Here is a 20742-nt window from a genome sequence, read left to right on the forward strand (position 1 = left end):
ACCTTGCTGTAGTTTCTCATTTTCAGCAATAGCAGGCAAAAAGGCTGAACCTCTTAAGAAGAGTCAGACGCAGCATTTTGTGGTAGCTTGGGAAGCAGTATTTTTGCTGCTCCCCTTCTCTCCAGATGCCAGCTTGGCTAGCAAGCAGTCTCTGTGGGCAGCATTCAGTGCATCAGTAACCCACAGGGCAGGGCACAATTTGCAAGTCAATAGCAGAGCTGTCAAGAGGGGAGTGGAAAGATTTAATTCTATGATTTGATTAAGATTGATTTAAAATGGTAAAGAGAGAGAGTGTGTGTGTGTGTGTGTGTGTTAACCTAAAACTCCATGTTGATTCCATGATTCACTTTCCTCCTAAGTATGTGTTTGCGCCTGTTGTTTCTGGGGTGAAATGGTGAAACTTCCTCCCTTGTATTTTGATGGTGTTTTTTGAGGGGAAGGGGGAACTTTGGCCAGAAAGTTCAAAAGACTGGTCTGAGCCTCCAATTTACTGTGGAAGATGTGTGCCATTTTCTGTCTGTTCTGTAACCCAGTCTTCAGCTGCGTAGAGCTAGCAAAAGGAATTCACTTTCCTTTAGGGAAGGTGCCCTGCATGGTGGTCTTAATCTTTCCTACTTTGCTTGGCTGCCTAAGGCTCCTCTTACATAAATCCCTCCTATGCTATAAGGATCTGGGAGCCAAGGGAGAAATCACCATCCTCCCTTGTTCTCCTTTTCTATTCCACCCATCATTTCGCCCACACACAAGGTGCTGTCAAATAATGTGTGGAAAAGAAACCTGGGTTCATCCAGCAGGGGGAGCCAGGCTCCCACTGACTTGCTGCACCCCTGGAATGTGGTGAACAATGAACGTCAAAGAGTGTGTGGATGTGGAGTGAAAACCGCGAGGTGGGAAAGAAACGAGAAATAAACCAGCAGGGAAAGATGAGGCGAGTGTCCTTTCGGCTGGGATCCCTGCCTCATCTGCAAGCCATAACAGCCAGCCTGTGGGATAAATGACTTCTCCCCTATGTTGGTGAGTACATGCCACAGGGGAAAGAGTTTGACTAGGTCTTTGTGTCAAGTCCAGGTGTGTATGTTGTGTCTTTTGTTAGTCTGTGTAAATGTGTGTGTGATTTGTTTGTGTTTAGTGTGTCTGTGCATTTTTGTGGCTGTTTAATTTGTTTGGGAGTTTTCTAGTTTTTTTGAAACTCTTCAGTGTTTGGTGTGTGTGTGTGTTTTGTGTCTGATTATGGGTTGCTGAGCATTAGTGTTTGTGTATAATCTTTACTTGCACAGTGAATGTATGTGTGTGCACATGGGTGTTGTCATTTACATTTTTTAGAATATTTCAAAGAGGACAAGTTAATTGCATCTGCTTACTTTTCATGTCAATTAATTAACCTTATCTAGTTTTAAATGGTGAAATACTCTGTGTCACCCCGTGTGCCACTGAGATGAATGTCATTTAGGACAGCTGAAATTAATACCCTTTGCTCAATCAAACGCCAGGGTGTTGGCATTTATTACCCTTTTTGTGTCTCCCTCTGTGTGTGTGGCTTGAGTGTGCAGTATACAGCCTACTAAGCTACATAATGATTGGGGACAATGAGACAGGAGGAAGTCCTGTGGGATGCTCTGGAAATGCTTCTTTATGGAATCACTCCTTGGATGCCAGAGGGAGTGACTGGGGGGCTGCTGCGGCGTTTGGCCATTGCATAGTCCCATGTCTGTCTTTTCCCTTTCTTAATGCTTTAGGAAGGAGACCCAAGTAAAACAGACACTTCCTGGAGAGGCAATGTTGCCACCCGATACCCCAGGCAGAAGGAAGTCTTTGCTATCAGGGTCCCCCACTCAGCAAGACGGAGGGAAAGTCCCTGGGACTGGAGATGTAAATCCCAGGGCAGGGTGCAGGAGATCCTGAAGAGCCTGCTGCACCTGGGCTTTGTGTAAAGGGAAAGGCATGTTGCTGTTGGACCTGATCCCTGGAATGCAACTGTGAGGAGCAGCAGTTGGAAAGAGGATTATTCCTTGATGATTATGAAGAACTAGCTTGTCAGCAAAGTGTCAGAGTAAACTCTTTCCCACAGGAATAGTAACACACTCCCACAACGTATGGTAGCCACCGGCCTGAAAGCTACATCAGTGGCTGAAGGGAGCTCCGCTCAGGTCTTTCCCATTTCTTCCTCCTCTTCCCCTTATTTCTTCTTCCAGTGAAGACTGAAAGACAGAAACATCACTCAGATCTTGCTAGAGTGTTGGAAATACCGTGCCTTTGTTTGGGATGATTTGTACTGATGTGCCACTTCAATGGGATGTACAAAGTGTGACTTGGGTGATGACCGTTTAGCCAGGACTGAGCTGGTTAACAAAGTTTGGAGGCTGAGCACAAAGACTGGGTGGAATGGAAGCAGCCTGTCATGCACTTATAGGACTCTAGTTTTAAACAAGAGATCTTTATGAAGGAGCTTGAAAACCAGACCTATTGTTTATCTGAAAATTAATTCCTGCCGATTAAACCATTGGCTTTTATTTTTTCCCCACCTGATGCAATGCAGTGCCTCTCTGTTGGTTTTGTATATGTGATTTGCTATGCAATTCAAATACTAAATAAGAAGGAGAGACAAACTTTCATCCCAGGACAAACAGAAAATCAAAGGTGAAAGGTAGGATTCAGATTTTCTCATTTAATTAAAAATAAATAAAGTAAGCCATTCTCTACTGAAAGCCTTTAACACACACACACACACACACACACACACACACACACACACACACACACACACACACACACACACTGTAAATTTATTTTCTTTGCTTCTAGGACTGTGAGACCTAAACAATGTGGAACAAAATGAGGAGTTGCTCCCTGAAGCTTCCCATAAACAGAGAATCAATGTATTTTGTAGCTGGAATGCACTGAGGGTGAAAAGGGGAGAAAAAAAACGTCTCATCAGTTAGAGGTTTGTGAAATTAAATTAGAAACAAAAGCACCTAATGTAATACGCTTCAGTAGATCTGAAGGGCTAGTCAAATGGACACTGGAAACACTGGATCAATAGCCTATTTAAGTGGGAATATATGCGAGCTTGAAAAGTGATTGCACTCTTGTCTGTTGGGTATTTTTGTAGGGGACTCAAACAGGACATATGCAGATGGCCTGTTTTAATTGGGATATTTTGTGCTTGAGCAGTACAATGTAATTTGAAAGGGATTACTAAAAAAAAAAATCGGTGCAGAGTTGACTGTGTTTGTAAATTTCAGCTACTTGCCACACTGCTTTTGATGCCTCTTGATGTGATTCCTAAGGAGTATGCGGTCCACGCAAGGGTGAAGAGACTATAACACAAACCTTCGGTCTGCCTGGCAATGAGTAATTAATGGACGCCTGATGTATCTGTAGTCTCTGCAAGCAAAGGAGTTGATGTCATCATGATTTTCATGATATGATTTTCCCTCAGAAAAAGCTATGACTTGGAACGACACCACAATGGACGGGGAAGGGTTGCTCGTTGAAAGGGACTCCTCCTTTCGGATCCTTACAGGTTGCTTCCTTTCTTTGCTGATACTTTCCACGCTTCTGGGGAACACATTGGTGTGTGCAGCTGTCATTAGATTTCGCCATCTGAGGTCCAAGGTGACCAACTTCTTTGTAATCTCCTTGGCAGTGTCAGATCTTTTAGTGGCAGTCTTGGTCATGCCTTGGAAAGCTGTTGCTGAGATAGCTGGTTTCTGGCCTTTTGGTTCATTCTGTAACATCTGGGTGGCATTTGATATTATGTGCTCCACAGCCTCAATCTTAAACCTTTGTGTCATTAGTGTAGACAGATACTGGGCCATCTCTAGTCCATTCAGGTACGAGAGGAAAATGACCCCCAAGGCAGCTTTCATCATGATCAGCGTGGCATGGACCTTGTCTGTATTGATTTCCTTCATTCCTGTGCAGCTGAACTGGCACAAGGCTACAACCACAAGCTCTTTAGAGCTAAATGCCAGTTTCCAAGGCATAACTATGGACAACTGTGATTCCAGTCTAAACAGGATGTATGCCATCTCCTCTTCTCTAATTAGCTTTTACATCCCAGTGGCCATCATGATTGTCACCTATACAAGGATATACAGGATTGCTCAAAAACAGATAAGACGCATCTCAGCTTTGGAAAGAGCAGCAGTGCATGCTAAGAACTGCCAAAACACCACAGGGAATGGAAACAGTATAGATTGCCAACAACCAGAAAGCTCCTTCAAAATGTCCTTCAAGAGAGAAACAAAAGTCTTAAAGACTTTGTCAGTGATCATGGGGGTGTTTGTATGCTGCTGGTTACCCTTTTTCATATTGAACTGCATGGTGCCCTTTTGTGAGCCCAGCCCACCATCCAAGGGAGCAGAACCCTTTTGCATTAGTTCCACCACCTTTGATGTTTTTGTTTGGTTTGGATGGGCTAATTCCTCACTGAACCCCATCATTTATGCCTTCAATGCTGATTTCCGCAAGGCATTTTCAACTCTGCTAGGATGCTACAGACTCTGCCCTACTTCCAACAATGCTATAGAGACTGTTAGTATCAACAACAATGGGGCAGTTGTTTTTTCAAGCCATCATGAGCCCAGAGGGTCTAGCCCAAAAGAGTGTAACCTGGTGTATCTGATCCCACATGCTATTATTTGCCCAGAAGAAGAACTTCTGAAAAAGGAAGAAGAGGGTGAACTATCTAAGACCTTGGAGAAAATGTCTCCAGCACTGTCTGGTATCTTGGATTTTGAAGCTGATGTGTCTTTGGAAAAGATCAACCCCATCACTCAGAATGGGCAACATAAAACATGAACACTGAAGTTAGCCCAGCAAAATCTAACAGTCAAAAAAGATATACAAGATTTTTTGGTAAGAAACCAAGCTCTAGTGAGAATTATACTGTCATGCAAAGTTCAGATTTGATTACTGGGTGTTCAAATCAAACATAAAATTTTAAACAAAAAAGATATTGAAAACCTAAAGGTATTTCTGTGTTGTTCATACTGAATAAAACAGAGACACAAATTTAGGTACAATGCAGTGTCAAAGAAAATATTTCTTCTGCTCTATAAGTATTTATAGAAACTGGTTTCTGTCTTAAATTGGGCCAAGAAAAAACCCATTAACAACTTAACAATTAACCTTTGAAGAAAATGAGAGGATTTAATTTGCCATGTCTAGTACTACTGGTGCTACCAGGTTCTAAGTAAAGTTTGAGGGATTAAAAAGGTAGGTAGATGCCTTCTTAAATTATTTCTGAAAAACAGCTGAGCCTTACAAATGAGAATGGGTATTTTTAAAGATTTGGGAGATAATATGTTGATACTGGTTTTATTTATTTATTGTTTTAAATGGATATTTTTCATATGTTATAACAGATCTAGCTTTATTTAACTTATTTAAAATGTCTAAATAATAGGATATTTCAAGGGTCTCACAACTGAATTTTGACCAGTCAACAAGTCAGCACTTTAATAATGACCATTAAACATAAAACAAAAAACCCACTCTGATAGTCTGGGTAGCCAACGAAGTACATAAAGAAGAAGCAACCATAAAAAGCACAGCAAAAGATGGGGGAGTTCATAAAGCTGAAGCTGTGTAGAATTTATTTATTTTTTGTGGGATGGCTTAAAAAAATAGGACCAGAGTTGACTGATTGACAAGTTGAGAAAGCTCTTCCCCTATAGAAATAAAAGGAATTGCTGCTATTTATTTTAAAAAGTTTCATGTTACAAAGACTTTGCTAGAATGTCAGTTTGTGGATCTGTAAATACCTTAAATATGAATACCACCTTAAGAAGAATCCAATTTGAGAAGAGAAGCTTCTTATATAACAATCATTAGTATATAATGTTTTGTATTTATGTAAGATAAACAGCTTTCTCAGACTTTTCTTATTTCAAGTCTTGGATATCTTTTCTGAATAAACACAACTGATTATAATAGTAGTAAATATGACAAATCTCGTTACCATCTGTATTATTACAGAAACACCAGTAGTCAAAAATCATGCTGTCTGTCTGCTAATGCATCACAGCCAGAATAACTTAACAAGTGAGGTACTTTAGTGCTTTACCTTGAAAACTAGAATGACATTAATTTTAGTCTTAAATATGTTAATAGTACATTGAATAATGAATAGTGCCTCATTTCCATTTTGGATGAAGACATTTCTAAATGTGTATGGAGCTTCAATCCCCATTTCCCGATGTCTTGTGAGCTCCATAAAATTTGCCAATGTTTATTTTGACAACTGCTACTTTTTCATTGTACTTTGAAATCAAAATTCCTGCCGTTTTTCCTTTGTAATGTCAAAAGTAGTCAGTAAACATTAGCAACAGTCATTGGCAGACATTACCATACGGACACATTCCGAGAGAGCCATTTGTTTTTGGAATGTTAGCAAAATATCCTTCAGAGAAACTCTTCACAACCTTTATCAAAAAGTGTTATCAGGAAAAGAAAACTGAGAGAAAAATTAGAAGTCTAATGAAATATATACATCCTGCATCAGGTCTGTGTTATTTATGTATTGTGAATGTTTTCATAATTTTATTGCCTGTATGCTGCTTTCATACATATAATAAAATTATTTTGTGAACAGAAGGTCAAATAAAACAATCTACATTGCATTTATTAAATATATTCTGTTTTTTGTTTCTCATATTGATTACATTAAAGACAAGGACATATTAACGTTTTCCTACTTGCCCTAATGTGGAACCGTACCAATGAGGTTAATAGGAATTTTCCATAGGAGCAGAAGAAAGCCCTTTGTATTGAGATGGCTTCATGTTTCTATTTCAATTGGCTACTGCCATTCATTCTGGACTGGAATTTAAAAGGGCTCAGATGTCTGATTTCGAAATAGCTGCTTTAAAATGATGGGTCTGAACCATTTAAATGCATAGGGCCTGATTCACTGGTGACTGATTGATATCAAAGATGTTGGACTGGTGTAAAACAGGAATAATGTAGTGGTGAATTACACGCCTGGGGCCTTTTTGTTGTCCTTCTTTAAAACTCTGTGATACTCTTCAAAGTGATTTGTAAAAATAGCATTGTAAGGTTCCATCACTATTGTCTCTCAGTGTGTTTCTGTTCAAAACTACTCCATTTACAAGTAAAAAGAAGATGGACCAGACCCTCAGTTGGTGTATATCAATGTTGTTCTATTGACTCCAGTGGAACTATGCAAATTTATCCCAACTGAGGGTCCAGCCCACTGGCTTGTCTCTTCATCAGCCTGTAAATCCATTTTGAAAATGGAAAGTCAAGCTCACTTCTTTCTGCTTCAAGTATTACCAGTAGTAAAGATTCTGCAATCAGGACTGAGCCAGAGTAGAATGCAGCTCGTTCTCCCCAAGCTGTATTGGCTCTGCAATTCTAACATGAGTAAAAAATAATACAGATTTATTTCAGTCAGTAAAACCAGCAGACCTGATTGTAAATGCACATTTCACAGAGCAAGGAGGTGTAGGTTGATAGTCACTTTGCAAAACAGAAACCTACTTTGAGTCTTTTTTAGCTTGTTGGCCAGAGATTCTCTCTGCTCTGGGGTGATGCCTGGGTCCTGATATTTGTAATAAATTTGAGACGTATGAAGGATTGGCTTCCATTTCAAAGAGTATATAAGCAAAAGGACTTTCTATGGTCCTCAGTTGGGCAAATCTCTCCTTGACTTCTAGACTTTGGCCTTTTATTCCCCAGACCTCGCAGTTATGAATTTTGGTCTGGAGTATAATGGCGAAATAGAGTTTAAACATAATACTCAAAGTTACTTCACATTCATTATTGTCCCAATTATACAGTGGTTGCTTGTGCCCAAGCAAATGGAGAGGCTGCAGGTAACCAGAGCCATCCCAGTGCCTCCTTTGCCCACAGATTGACCAGTTTTTCAAAGTGAAAGACTGGGCACCAGTGGGAGTGCCAGGGGCACTGTCCATGGGGATGTGGCATAACTTGCCTCTGAGAGGCAATCTGGGTTCCCCCTTTCAGAACAGGCATTGGGACACTTCAGAAAGGGCAGGAGAGGAGAGAGATTTACCCCTCTGAGACAATGCTACTGTTTTCTCTCTGTCAGCCCTTCTTTTCTCTTTCTACCTCCTCCTTCAAACCCTTTCTTACCTTCCTTGTTCCTACCACCCACACATCTCATTCTTAACACTACTATTTTATCCATATCCTTAGTCACCCATTTACCCCATTCCTTTATTCATTTGTCAGTCTAACCTGTGTCTCTCTAGCTCAGATTCTACCCTGGCCTATTTGTTTCTCAGTCCCTTCCAGCAGTTTCCAAAGCATATACAAGGGGACCCACCCTCTGCCTCTGGGGCACTAATCTGAATTAGCCTCTCAGAAGCCTGTATTACCTGCTATGCACCTTGCTCCCTAGCTTTCAGAAAACTCTTGCAGCTAGAGTACAGGTGCAGAGCAGGGTTTGCGAGATGCACTGAAGCCATTGCACCCTTCAGGTGCTGGATAAATTCCAGCCCTAGCCGGCCCCCTGGCACAACGGATAGCAGGAATATTATGGATGGGTCATAGCCTGTCGTGACCAGCTACCTTCAGGTAAAATGCATCTGCTGTGCTGCTGGCAATACAAAGATTCCTAAATGCTGGAGTGATTTGAGTGGAATGTGAAAGGATGGCGGCAGCCCACTGGTACACTGGAGGGCTAGCATCAAAAAGATTGACAGCACATAGCACAAGGCAAGCTTTTTAGTTTCCATCACCTTTGCTCTTATTACGCACTAGTTAAAATGGCTGTGTGTTTGAAATGTCCCCAGTAACACATAATCTAATGTAGCCTTTCTTCCTTATAACTTCGTTGTGACGGAAGATTGTTTTAACCTCTTCCATTTACAAACGAATGGTGGCCCTGAAGCCATTATGCTACTGAGAACAACCTACACGCAAATGAACCATATCTACCTTTGTCCTCAAGGTTAAAACTTGAATGGACTTGGCCATTTCCCAGGCAAAAAAGAGTGAAAACTATACAACAGACCTGAAAATTGTCTATAGCAATCACACATTAAAAAGAGGGGAAGAAAAACTTAATCTTTGAAGATAGACAGGATGAATAAACCAGTTCTCAGAATCCAGTCCCAGTCCTTTTGGCAACAACAATGGCTTCATTTTCAGAAATGCTGAGCATCCACAAAGCTCACTGAACTCCAGAGGAGCTGTTGGTGCGCCACCCCTGAACTTCAGGCCATTTTAAATGTCTTGCTATCAATTTATCTGAGAACAGAATTTGTCACTGTAAATTTCACTGAACTGGTCATACAAGAACTCATTTTCTAATCCAAAAGGTTTAACTGTGGCATCTCCCTGACAAACTCTTTTTTTCACTCTGGAAGTAAAAATATCAAATAAGAGTTTCCTGTAATGTTGTATAATACTAGAGATGGGCTTAATGGTAGAGATGAATACAAGCTACACAATTTGGATCTAACAGATATGATCTTTACGAACGGGGCTGCTGATAGAGAGCTTTCCAGCAAAAAAGTGGCTTCTAATTTTTCAGGCCTCCATTTGAGGGTCTTAGATTGGGTATTTTCCACCAACAAATGAAAGAACTCAAAATCGGTGGCCACTTTTGTAAATTTAGCCTATCTGACTTCTTAAATGAGATGCAGCGAGGTAGAAATGGAACCCAGGAGTCCTGTCACCCAGACCCGTGCTCAAACCAGGTAGGCATATTCCTTCCCAGAATATCAGACAACTATTATTAGAAATGTGTTTCCTAGGATTTCTATGAATTCACTTTTGAGGCTGAATGTTTAGACCAAATGGATTTTACTTATGAATAAGTTGATTGTAATTGTGATCATGAGCGTGAGTTTAAAAAAATGCATTTAACATGGTTCTGTTTGTTTTCATTTTATAGTTGGAAACACTGGTTAAAATATAGATGAATGCTGTCTGTATTGGCTTTCTTGTGACTGTGGCTTTTCTCTTTTGAAGATATTTTCCTTGTTTAGGTCCTGTCAGGCTGTAGCTTTCACAGTCCAGAAGAAAAATTCCTGCTGCTAAATTCTTTTGCAAAGTAGCTGCTGACTTTCTCATAACCAGCATTGACGTCATTAGTGACAAATGATGTTGGCTGCATCAGGCAATGGCTATTACAAGTAAAGTTGAACAGCAACAACTATCCTTGGCTCCAGTCTCCCTATAGAACCATGTGACGGGAGTCAAAAGCAATGCTCTTGTCCCGGTAGCTTTGAAAGAGATCACTGGCTGTTAAAACAGACAGGTAGAAACTGAGAATTCATATGAATCCATTGTAGTAATAGAGATTCTGGGTCTGATTCTTCATTGCCCTGTGGCTCCTTTGTGGCAGCTAGGCCAGCGTAAAGGAGATATAGGACAGATGAAAGCCCTTCCCCATCTGATTGTGGGATTGTGAGGGCCTTTATGCCAAACGCAGAGCTGGATCTGTAATCTGCAGTGTCAACACAGAAGCCCTGGCAGAAAGAGCATTTCAGGGCTGGCTGGAGGTGGAGATGCAGCGTGGGCAGTTTGGAGAAGGGACGAGGTGTGGCCAGGGCAGTCCTGTGGTTTGGCCATTCTGCACCCTGCAATAGCTCATAGGGGCTGGTGAAACGGGGGAACAATTTAGGGCAGCACTCAGACTGCCTTAGCCTGAACCAGGGACTAAGTTGCCTTCCCCCTCCCTCTGCACCAGTTCCTGTGCTAGCCCAAGGATGAAATTGGATCACTACCATTATGGGCCCAATCTTGCTAAATGCTGAGGACTCAGTTACCGCCGAGATCAATGACCCTTGAAAGCACTCAGCATCCTCAGGAGGTGCTCAGCACCTTACAAGATCAGGCCCAACATAGGTCGTGAAACCAATGGGAATTTTAGGAGTGCTGAGATTATAATATCTGGTTTATGAGATTCAATCCTGCAAATTGTTGAGCACCCTCAAGTCCAACTGAAGTAGTAGGAGTTGAAGGAGCTCAGCTGTTTAAAGGATTGCGTATTTACTTCATTACTTCTGCACAATGTACTCTACAGTGAGGGGCCTCATCCTTGCCTCCTTTGAACTGAGGATTTTTGCTGTTGACCTCAAGAGGAAATATTCAGTGACTGGTATGAAATTAGAGTTTTAGCACCCCACACATGAGAAAAAGGCCATGAAGCAAGGACACAGGGCCTGCCTCAAAAGGACAAAATTCTTAAGACCGATCAGTCTTTAATTTTAGAAATCCTTTGTATGTGACCCAATGCTCCTGGCACCCTACAATAACAAATGCAAGATGGTACTCACAAGCAACCCTACAATAAAAACAAACAACAAAACAGTATATGCAATCGAGTACTCAGAGGAAGCCCTACAATAACAAACAAGTGTGTGTGTGTGTGTGTGTGTGTGTGTGTGTGTGTGTGTGAGAGAGGACAGAAACAAATTATTAAACAAAACAGTTAGAAATAATATGCTTTAAGATCTTTAGCTGAAAAACACTATATTAGTACAAAGAATGATTTTTTATTTAAATCTTTAGCTGAAAAACGCTATATTACTACAAAGAATTATTTTTTATTTATTTGCTATTTATTATTACTTCAGTTTCTAGATTTCTAAGGGTTATTATAAATGGTAGGGTTATTGAAAACCGTATGTGTAATGATTTCTAATGCATAAAAAATATGCTGGCATTTCCATGTCACTTTGCTTTTCTATGTTTTTGTGAGACTTTTATAGCTAAATCTTTCTATAAATGTATCATCTTTATAACATTCTTGTTGAAGCAGCTTCTCCTCCTAGGCAGATTTAGAACTGCATCCTTAATTCTGTGTGTACCTCACACTCGATGAGAATGGGAGAGAAATGGAAGATTGAGCCCTAAAGAGGCTGTTGCTAATTGGAATATGGGAAAACGATTTTGTGAAAAATTTTCAAATGTCAAACTCGTTTGCATTTTCTGAGGTTCAAAATGAACCCATTTTCACTTTTTTTGAAATTTTCTGCAAAACTTTTAATTGAATTTTTAATTGACATCATCAGCAATGTTTTGTTTACTGAAAACTGGATGATTGGGAAATTTTTAAAAGTGATGATTTAAAATGATTTTGATTAAAATATCAATGAAATTTCACAGAAAATAGAAAATTTCCATTACTGTTGATAATTTTTCACAAAAAAGGCAATTTTTTGGCTTACAGAATTTTGTGCAAAAAATTTCAACCAGCTCTACTCAATGTTTGCTTGGAAGGACAAAATATTGTTGATACCAAGACATCACTGATAATCTATGGAGCGTGGTTGAAAGAAAGAAATATTTGCCATGTAACAATGGAAAAGAATCCCCTAAAACTGAAAAGACTTTTTTATTAGAATGAGGAATCCCTAATGCATTATCCCTCTCATTCACTCAGACACTTTGGCTTAGCTCTTACCCCGGCCTTCTTCCTGTTTAATGGGTGAGTGTTTTCCAAAGGGATTTGGAAAATGTGCCCTGTAGGTATGATTGTTTCATGGATAGAGTATGAGACTGGTAGCCAGGATTTTCTGGATTCTAATCCCAGCTCTTCCACTGATTTGTTCTGTGGTCACAGGCAAGTCATTTAACTTTGCTGTGTCTCATTTTACTCCATCTGTAGAATGGAACTAATAATCTGACCTCACAAGGGTATTGTGAGGTTTGAATTCAAGGTTACAAAGTGATTTGGAAAAGAAAAGCATTATGTTAGTGCTAAATATAGTTATGATGACTGTCCTAAATGCCTGAAACATGCTAGATTACTGGTCAGCGCTTTGCTCTTATGCATGTCACCTGGATTTATGAGGCACTAAGTAATGCAACGTGCATTATTGAGTTTTACCTGCTGTCAGGGGATACCTTAAAATGCTGACTGCATTAAAGAAATGATTGAACCAATAAATCCAAGTGATAGTTTTCACCATTATAACTTGCATTCATTAGCCCCTCATTGGGAGTCTCAGCAGACAGGCCAAAAAATAGATCCTAGGCCAGTGACCTGCTCTCTCCCCTCAATAAGTAGCTTCTTCGTATCAGGATAGGGGAACATTAACTAGAGACTAGACAATGTGGAGGAAGCTGCTGCTGCCTATGTCTTGTCATGTCCTCTTTCAGCAACACTACAGTATCCCTTCTTTGGTCAAGAATAATTCATACTTAATAACTATGAACTTTGCTTCTGAGCAGGTAAACTGATGTAAGCCTGAGTTAAACCAATGCAGTGTGTCCACACAGAAACTTGCACCAATTTAACTAAATCAGTGCCACACCAAACCCTTAGTTAAACCAGTGCAACTTCTGAACAAGCCCAAGGCTTTAAAAGTTGCTCTCTCCTCCAATATTCCGGCCAGTGAACTCATGAGCTAGAATGCTCACGTACACAGAAGGGGTGCAAACAATACAAATTTGAAAGGGGTGTGAACACAGTGAAAGGAAAGACAGGAGGGCATTTTAAAAAGTGCCTAAGGAATTTAGGAGCACAAATCCTGTTGAAAGTCAGTGGGTATGATAGTCAATGCAACTAACTCTAACACACTAAGGCACTAAATTCCTTGCAAAACATCAAAGGATTACATCTGGAATTTATTTTGCAGTATTTTCTCAACTCTAATACAAACATACACACAATACATACACACTTACACAAAGAAAATCTAGTCAATAAAATGCAGAGCGGAAAATAACCTATTGTTCCTGAGCTTGGCACTTGAAATAATAGTTGACAGACATAAAGGGCTTGATTCTCTTCCCCTTTACACTAGTGTATAAAAGGAGCAACACCACTGAAATTAATGGAGTCACACTCACATAAAAATGGTATAAGTGAAAGGAGAATTGGGCCTAAAGTTCCTGCTGTGTAATACTGTTGCCAAATATTTTGCAATTTTTATGCACTAAAATTATGAAAACGAGACAGAAGGAACACGTTGCTGTATATGCCACAGACTGCAATCAATGAAGCATTCAATATTTCAGTCATTTCCTTTTTTCAAAATGACTGCTGATTCCATTTTATTTGTATTTGTTTGTGCGTGTTCTAAATTAGAACTAGGAAATAGCTACTAGTGAAAAGGCCTCTGAGGTTTACAGTATAATAGCATCACTCATGGAGCGTGGAGGGGTGGGAGATGTAGATCTAAGGATCCGAACTGCATGCAGTTAATCTGTTCTGTGTGTGTTTGTGTGCGCGTGTGCATATGCCAAGAGAGGGCCTTACCCCTTTTTGAATCACACGTTCTCTCTATTTCCATGTAACCTCTTGGTGCATTTATCTGTGGCTTCCCCTCACTCCAGGCTTACACGGAATATAATATTTAATGTATTTTACTTGTCTTTTGTATGATTTAGCAGGAGGAGGAGCCAGAACTGTATGACGAGGTAGCTGTCTGCGGACTACCAGCCAATGCTCCATGGACAACCAGTGTGTCACAAACCAGTTTGGGATTCTCTGCTTTTTTGCCCATTAGTAGTCACTGGATCTATCCAGTTCAATCCTCTGCATTATGTAAAATGCTATGCAGATTAGAAGAATTTCACTCAAGAATATGAGACATATATCAAGACAACAACCTTGATATTAAGACAACATTACCAGGGTGAAGCCTTGGCTTCCTTCATCTTTGTGGCAGCCAGTTCCTGGGCCTTTAACATGACATAGGAATTCCTCTTCTGACCACATGATTTAATGTAGGGGATTCTGCTACCTTGCCTATCCACCATTCAAATGTTTTTTGGCTGTCATTCCCCCCCGCCCTTTTCCCCACTCCATTGACCAACCCAAGGACCTTTATCACCTTGCTCTAACAGATTCCTCTGTTAATGCCAGCAAATGGATTTATAGCTATGTCAATAACTCAAGTGCTCACAAATTAAAATAAGCCATAATTGTTATCAATGGTAACATTGAATTTGTACCATAAAAATGCCCCTATATTTTTCCCTTAAGAAAAATAATGTGATAAGACAAAATTAGCCACTTGCTGTATAATAGAATGGATTCCTGGGATCTTGACGTTAGCAGTTAGTTGCACGTGAGTTATAGCTTGTAATCTGAAATGCAGTGCATCATTTTGGCATGGCTTGTCAAGCAAGTATGTACAGTATACGCCATAAAGATATGTACAGGAAAAATAAATAAACAAACAGACCTTGTAATACACAGTTCTGCCTCATTGCAGACAAATTGGGGGCTATTTATAGTGCTTAGATGTACTCCTACATAATGGCTTCTGTAATCATTATGTGAGCTACAAGATTGAAAAGACTATAAGTTCTAAGTCTCAGGATGTCCGGGAAGACCCATTTATTGTTTATTATAACAGGTTCAGGGAGCGATGCCATTTTATACATTTTATTGCAGTTCATTCAAATCTATCACAACATGTTTTAGTGCAGCTGGAGGCTATGAAAGACACATAGAGCTTTGGTTTTGCTTTCCTTTGTCACTCTAGTTTGTACCCCCTGGAGGAATCTTGGCTAATATTATCACAGCATCACCCATTAGTGCAAAAGGAATTTGGAAGTACTGGCATTAAGGCTGTTTCACTGTTCTCAGGTTTATAGGACAATGTACACCTGCAGTGCTGTCTACCCACTTTTCATCACAGCTGCTGAGTTATCTGGCCTACTTTGGACTGCCAAACCATCTCCCTCTGCACAATCCGTGAGTCAGTTTTAAAAGTTCCCCAGTGAATGAACCTCTAGTCTCTGAATCCCATAGATATTTACATTTTCCTTCTCCTGTATGCTACAAAAACAACAATTCTTTGTGCTTCCTTACAACCTTCCATCCAAGGATCTCAAAATGCTGCTTTCTCTCATTGAGGAGTGAGGAGTTATTCACATTGGTGGCTCTGCTGATGTTAATGGGACTATATGTGTGAGTAACTGCTCACCAGTATGTATAAAAGGTTCTCTGTCTAGCCCAGAGAAATTTGGATTTAGAAGCATTCGTCCTCTGCTTGCCTTAGCAGGTATTATTAATCCTATTTTCTAGATGAAGAAACTGAGGCACAGGGAGGTTAAGGCTCGGATTTTCAAAGGAGTCTAAGAGAATCGGGCACCAAATCCAATTGAAATTCAGTGGGAGCTGGACACTGAACTCCTTTGAAAATCCCAGCCTACCTGTCTTGCCTGAAACTACACAGCAAGTCCATGGCAGAGGCAGTTTAGATACGAAAACCCCACCTCCCAAGTGCCTGCTTGAATCACATGACCTCCATGCCCACAGAACCTCCCCAGCTGAGGTCCAACAGGGGCGAGTTGGACTTTTATTTATTTGTTCATTCTGTGAACTAAAATCATTCTGTGAGCTGAAATGAATGCTGCCTCGAGGCATGCTTTTTTGCTTTGTTACACAGAGAATATATTTTTAATGTCATAAGTGCTGCTCTCTCCGAGTGGACTCCCCATGTGATGGATAACTGCAATCAGAGCGCCGCAGGAAATGCATTTCCACTCGCGGATGACAGGGAAAGAAAAACAAATAATATTGTCGTGCACCCCATGCTGGTTCAGCAGCCAAAGGGTTAATGAAGCAACTGCCTGCCTTTTCAGCCAGAGCTGATTAGCAGCCACATAGCAGCTGTCAGGATGAAAGGCTGCAAGGCGGAGGGTGGGGTGACTACCAGAAAGGATGCTCCAGCTGGCTGGTGAGAAGCTGCCAGACAAACCAACACTCCAACGAGGGAGAAGCAGGACAAGAGGCTGGGGAAGCCTTCAGAGCAGGAGCAGTAGGGAGTAGCTAGGGGGCCCCAAAGGACTGGCTCTGGCTGTTCCAAACAAGGGCCCTGAGCTGGAACCCAGTGGAGTGGGCAGGCCTGGGTTCCTTTACCTACTCCAGCCAGGGGCTTTTGGAGGAAGTCTTAAACGGAGGAGACCTAGAGCTGATTAGTCCCCGCTAGAGACATGGAACTACTGACTCCCCACCATCCTGAAAGGGACAGAGATTACAGAGGACCCAGGCCAGGGTGGCTCTGGTCATAACAAGGACTTGTCAAATGACTGACTGGGCATGGTGACATAAGGGGGACAGAGCCAGGTTGATGTAGCTCCCCATTTTGCCACAAGGGGACACGAACAGACATGAGCAGCCCCCGTATCACAAATATATTTTCATTAAAATAAGAAAGCACAGGTGCCAAAGTCCATCCCCCCACACTGAAAGTAAAAGAACAATCTCTGTTTTTTCTCAGATGTGAGCCAGGGACTGCAAATACTGCCCTATCGGTCTCTGAACTGAAGAAACAATTGTTTTCTAATTTTAAAAAAAAAGCACAGGAATATTTTGGTGAGGGACATTTGGCGTAGCTGAATAGGGGAGTGTCCTATTTTCCTGATCCTTGGCTAGCTGAGCACAAGATTGCCCCCCACCCAAAAACTGGAGGTGCCAGAAGGTTTGGGATTAGCACAGAGATCTGCTGGCTCTGAGTCCTAGGCCACTAGATTAAAGTTGGGGGAATATGGCAAAAAAGGATTTAGAAACATTTGTTTGAATAAAACTCACATTTTTGCTTCTATTGTATTCACAATTCCTTCTACATGCTTCTTGCAAACTTTCGTATGGGCAAATACTGTTTGCAGAAATGTTCATGTCAAGACAAAGTGTCATGAATGCTCTTCCCAGTATGTGTTCACATGGGCAGATCAGCTGAGAGCCTGGCTGCACGCCCATTCAGGGGACCAAGGGTTTTGTGTAAAGAACCCCTTATTCTTCTGCTTCAGAACTGTCGTGGGGGCCAGAGCAGTTGCTAATGCATGGCTGCTCGCCTCCCGCACAAGGGACTAGGGAGTAGATGGAGCCTTGCACTCCCTTCTCCCCTCTCCAACTTGCTGACCAGTGCATCGGAGTTGGTGTGGATGTGACAGTAAGTTGTGCAGGAAAGGGAGCAGGGACTCCATTGTGACTCTGAGTCATAGTTTTGTCCCTGCCCTATTCCTAGGGCAGCATAGCTATTGGCTGCTCCTTACTTGGACTGGTTCGCAGTGTGCCACCAACCCAGCCCTACGCAAGTGTTTGCCTAACTATCTTGGAAGTTCTTCGTGTCACCCAGTCAGTGAATAAAACAATTCTGTGTGATGTAAGTGGTGAATTGCACATCATGCCTGGCAATTGCTCAAAACAACAGTCATTGCATCTCATTTGTGAGCATGGGCTGTAATAATGTTTCATAAACCCTTCACCAAATAATCGTGAAAAAGACATAAATAATTAAAAATCTCAGTCTTTTCGTAGATAATTCATTAACAGAAAAATGGCTGTGCTATTTGAATGAATTATTCACTGCAAATAATTCACTCAGCTATACTTAAGACTATCATTCTTCCAAATCATGCACAGCAACTGGGAGCAACTTCTTGCTATGAGATTTTCAGATGGAACACTTAGAACGTAGACCCATGCCACAGGTTCCTTGTTCCTAGTGCTGGTCCCAAACCCAGATAACGTGGTAGGGTTGGGCAATGGCCTGACAAGTCATTGCAATATAACATCTTTAGCTTCCACGCATGCAAGAAAAGAACATAAAACTTTGGCAGTTTCATTCTGCTATTCATAATGGAACCAAGCTTCAGGTTTCACCTAAATCTTCTACTACATGCAGAGAAGTCAGACCTTATAACAATGGCTCTTTCATAAACCAGACATGAGAGGAAGTGCTGGATATAAAGATGGTTAATCCACTTATGCAGTGACGTCAGTCTCAGGATGGGATTGTGGAATGTTCAATCATTAAGAGCCATTGGAAAAATGACTCTCCTGGCTGAAGAATTGGAAAGGCTGGTATGTTGAGCATGCAGGAGACATGGTAGAATTTGAACACGGAGAGCACAACTCTGACTCATAGCGGTCAGACCTTTGAATTGTTGCATGCCTATGATACACCTGATGGGCACATTGGTGTTGCTCTGGGTTTGTCCCCATGGGTGATCTGCACTACTGATTTGGCAGGTGTATTCTCCATGCCTGATGGCTGTCATTTTCAGTTTGATGGTAGGATGTGTGGTAGTTATTAGCTCAAGTGCGCCACAAGATGCAAAGCCTGAAGCTGAAAAAAATGCTTTCTATGCCGTGTTAGATGACATTATATCTAGTACATCATCCTGACTTCATATTGTCATCTTAGGAGAGCTGAATGGGAGAATTGGCCATGATGGAATTGGATTTGTACTGGTACTGGGACCACACAGCTTATCAGAAGAGAGATCAGATAATGGTATGCGTCTGTTAGAACTTGCTTTCACACATAGACTGTTTTTAATGACTACCTGGTTTCAGCACAATATTGCCAAAAGTATACATTTTGATATCCACGGGGTGACAATGAAACCTTGACTCATGTTCTAGTTTGGAAGCCCTTGGCTAAACTCACCAGGGATGTATGGGTATTTAGGAGTTCTGATCTTACTCCAGAATCTGATGATTGACTCCTAATAGCAACAATTCAATTCAGATAAACTTCATGATGAAGCTATCACTAACAGTTAAGCAACAGTGATTTCCACTATATTGGAAGACCAGCTGTCTACAGTGGAGAAAGAGTGGAAAAAGAAGTGTGGGTCAGAATTGATGCACTCTAAGGCCAGAGTTAAGTCAGTGAAGAGAGGAGGAAAGGGCAATGAAGGAAAAGAAATGTCTCGAATGAGCAGTGAAGAGGGCCTGTTGGAATGATCATAATCAGTGGTGGAATAGGATGGCACAGTGTACTGAGAGAGCTTCCGAAAGACATGACCAGAATTTGAGACTTTGATGATCCTCACTGGATGTTCCATTCTTGCAGCTTGTGCACTCACCTTATAGTAGGTTAGTCTAGGCTATATTTCTCTAATTTGTTTATGAAATCGTGTGAGATATATCTCAACTTCAGTAAGGCTTTTGATACTATCACATCTACTGTCCCTCCATCTACAAGGCTTGTTACCCTGTCAAAGAAGGATATTAGGTTGGTTTGACCTGATTTATTCTTGACAAATCTATGTTGACTGTTACTTACCATTCTTCTAGGTGTTTACAAATTGATCGTTTGATTTTTTTGCTCCATTATCTGTCCAGATACTGAAGTTAAGCTGACTGGTCCATAATACCCTGGGTTTTCCTTAGTCCCCTTTTTATAGATCGGTACTATATTTGCTCTTTTGCAGTCCTCTGGGATCTCTTCTGACTCTGGCTAAAGGAAGTAGATCTGCATGGGACAGTGCAAGGTGGTAATCCGTGCCACCATGGCTATGTCATAGCTATGTGAATCTGCTGCTGCTTAACACGATTGGCCCATCTGTTGGTACTGCTGCTATAGATCACAAGAGTTTTGGTTCAAAGTGGCCCTCTGCCACTGTGTGAGATGGCAAGGGCAGTCACCGTAGTTGACTAGTTAATACCACTGGTTAATTTCACTCTAATATCTGCTTAGTTTGCAGCAACAGGATTAGAAGCAAATATATGGCAATCTCAGCTCTGCAAGGCCAGGGAAAAGGCTGAGGCAGTTGGAGGGAAAAAGCAATTCATTTCTGATACTTCATGAGGCAGCAGAGACTGTGTGTGTATTTGAGGAAACCTGTTGCTATTGGTCTCTTTCTGGCCTAATCGGATATCGGAATTTTGTATTCCCAGGAAAGAAATACAATCAAAACTTCAGATCTGAAATCCCAGCAGTTTTGACAAAATCCAGATCCAGAGCTTTGCAGCTGTACCATTCCAGCAACGTATCGTGTGTGTGCGCGTGTGTGAGAACAAACCTGAATTCTCATGAGACTGGAGGC

At 41.2% G+C, this 20742-nt stretch overlaps 1 protein-coding gene across 1 annotated transcript; it reads left to right on the forward strand.

Annotated features, from left to right (window-relative positions):
* Positions 1-874: 874 nt before the first annotated feature.
* On the forward strand, positions 875-6615 carry DRD1 (dopamine receptor D1). The gene is made up of 4 exons (XM_073355770.1): positions 875-1014; positions 1737-2644; positions 2803-2941; positions 3243-6615. The coding sequence occupies exon 4, from the start codon at positions 3448-3450 to the stop codon at positions 4801-4803; it is 1356 nt and encodes a 451-aa protein (XP_073211871.1). The 5' UTR covers positions 875-1014; positions 1737-2644; positions 2803-2941; positions 3243-3447; the 3' UTR covers positions 4804-6615.
* Positions 6616-20742: the final 14127 nt, after the last annotated feature.

This window comes from Lepidochelys kempii, chromosome 8 (assembly GCF_965140265.1).
Source record: "Lepidochelys kempii isolate rLepKem1 chromosome 8, rLepKem1.hap2, whole genome shotgun sequence".
NCBI lineage: Eukaryota > Metazoa > Chordata > Testudines > Cheloniidae > Lepidochelys > Lepidochelys kempii.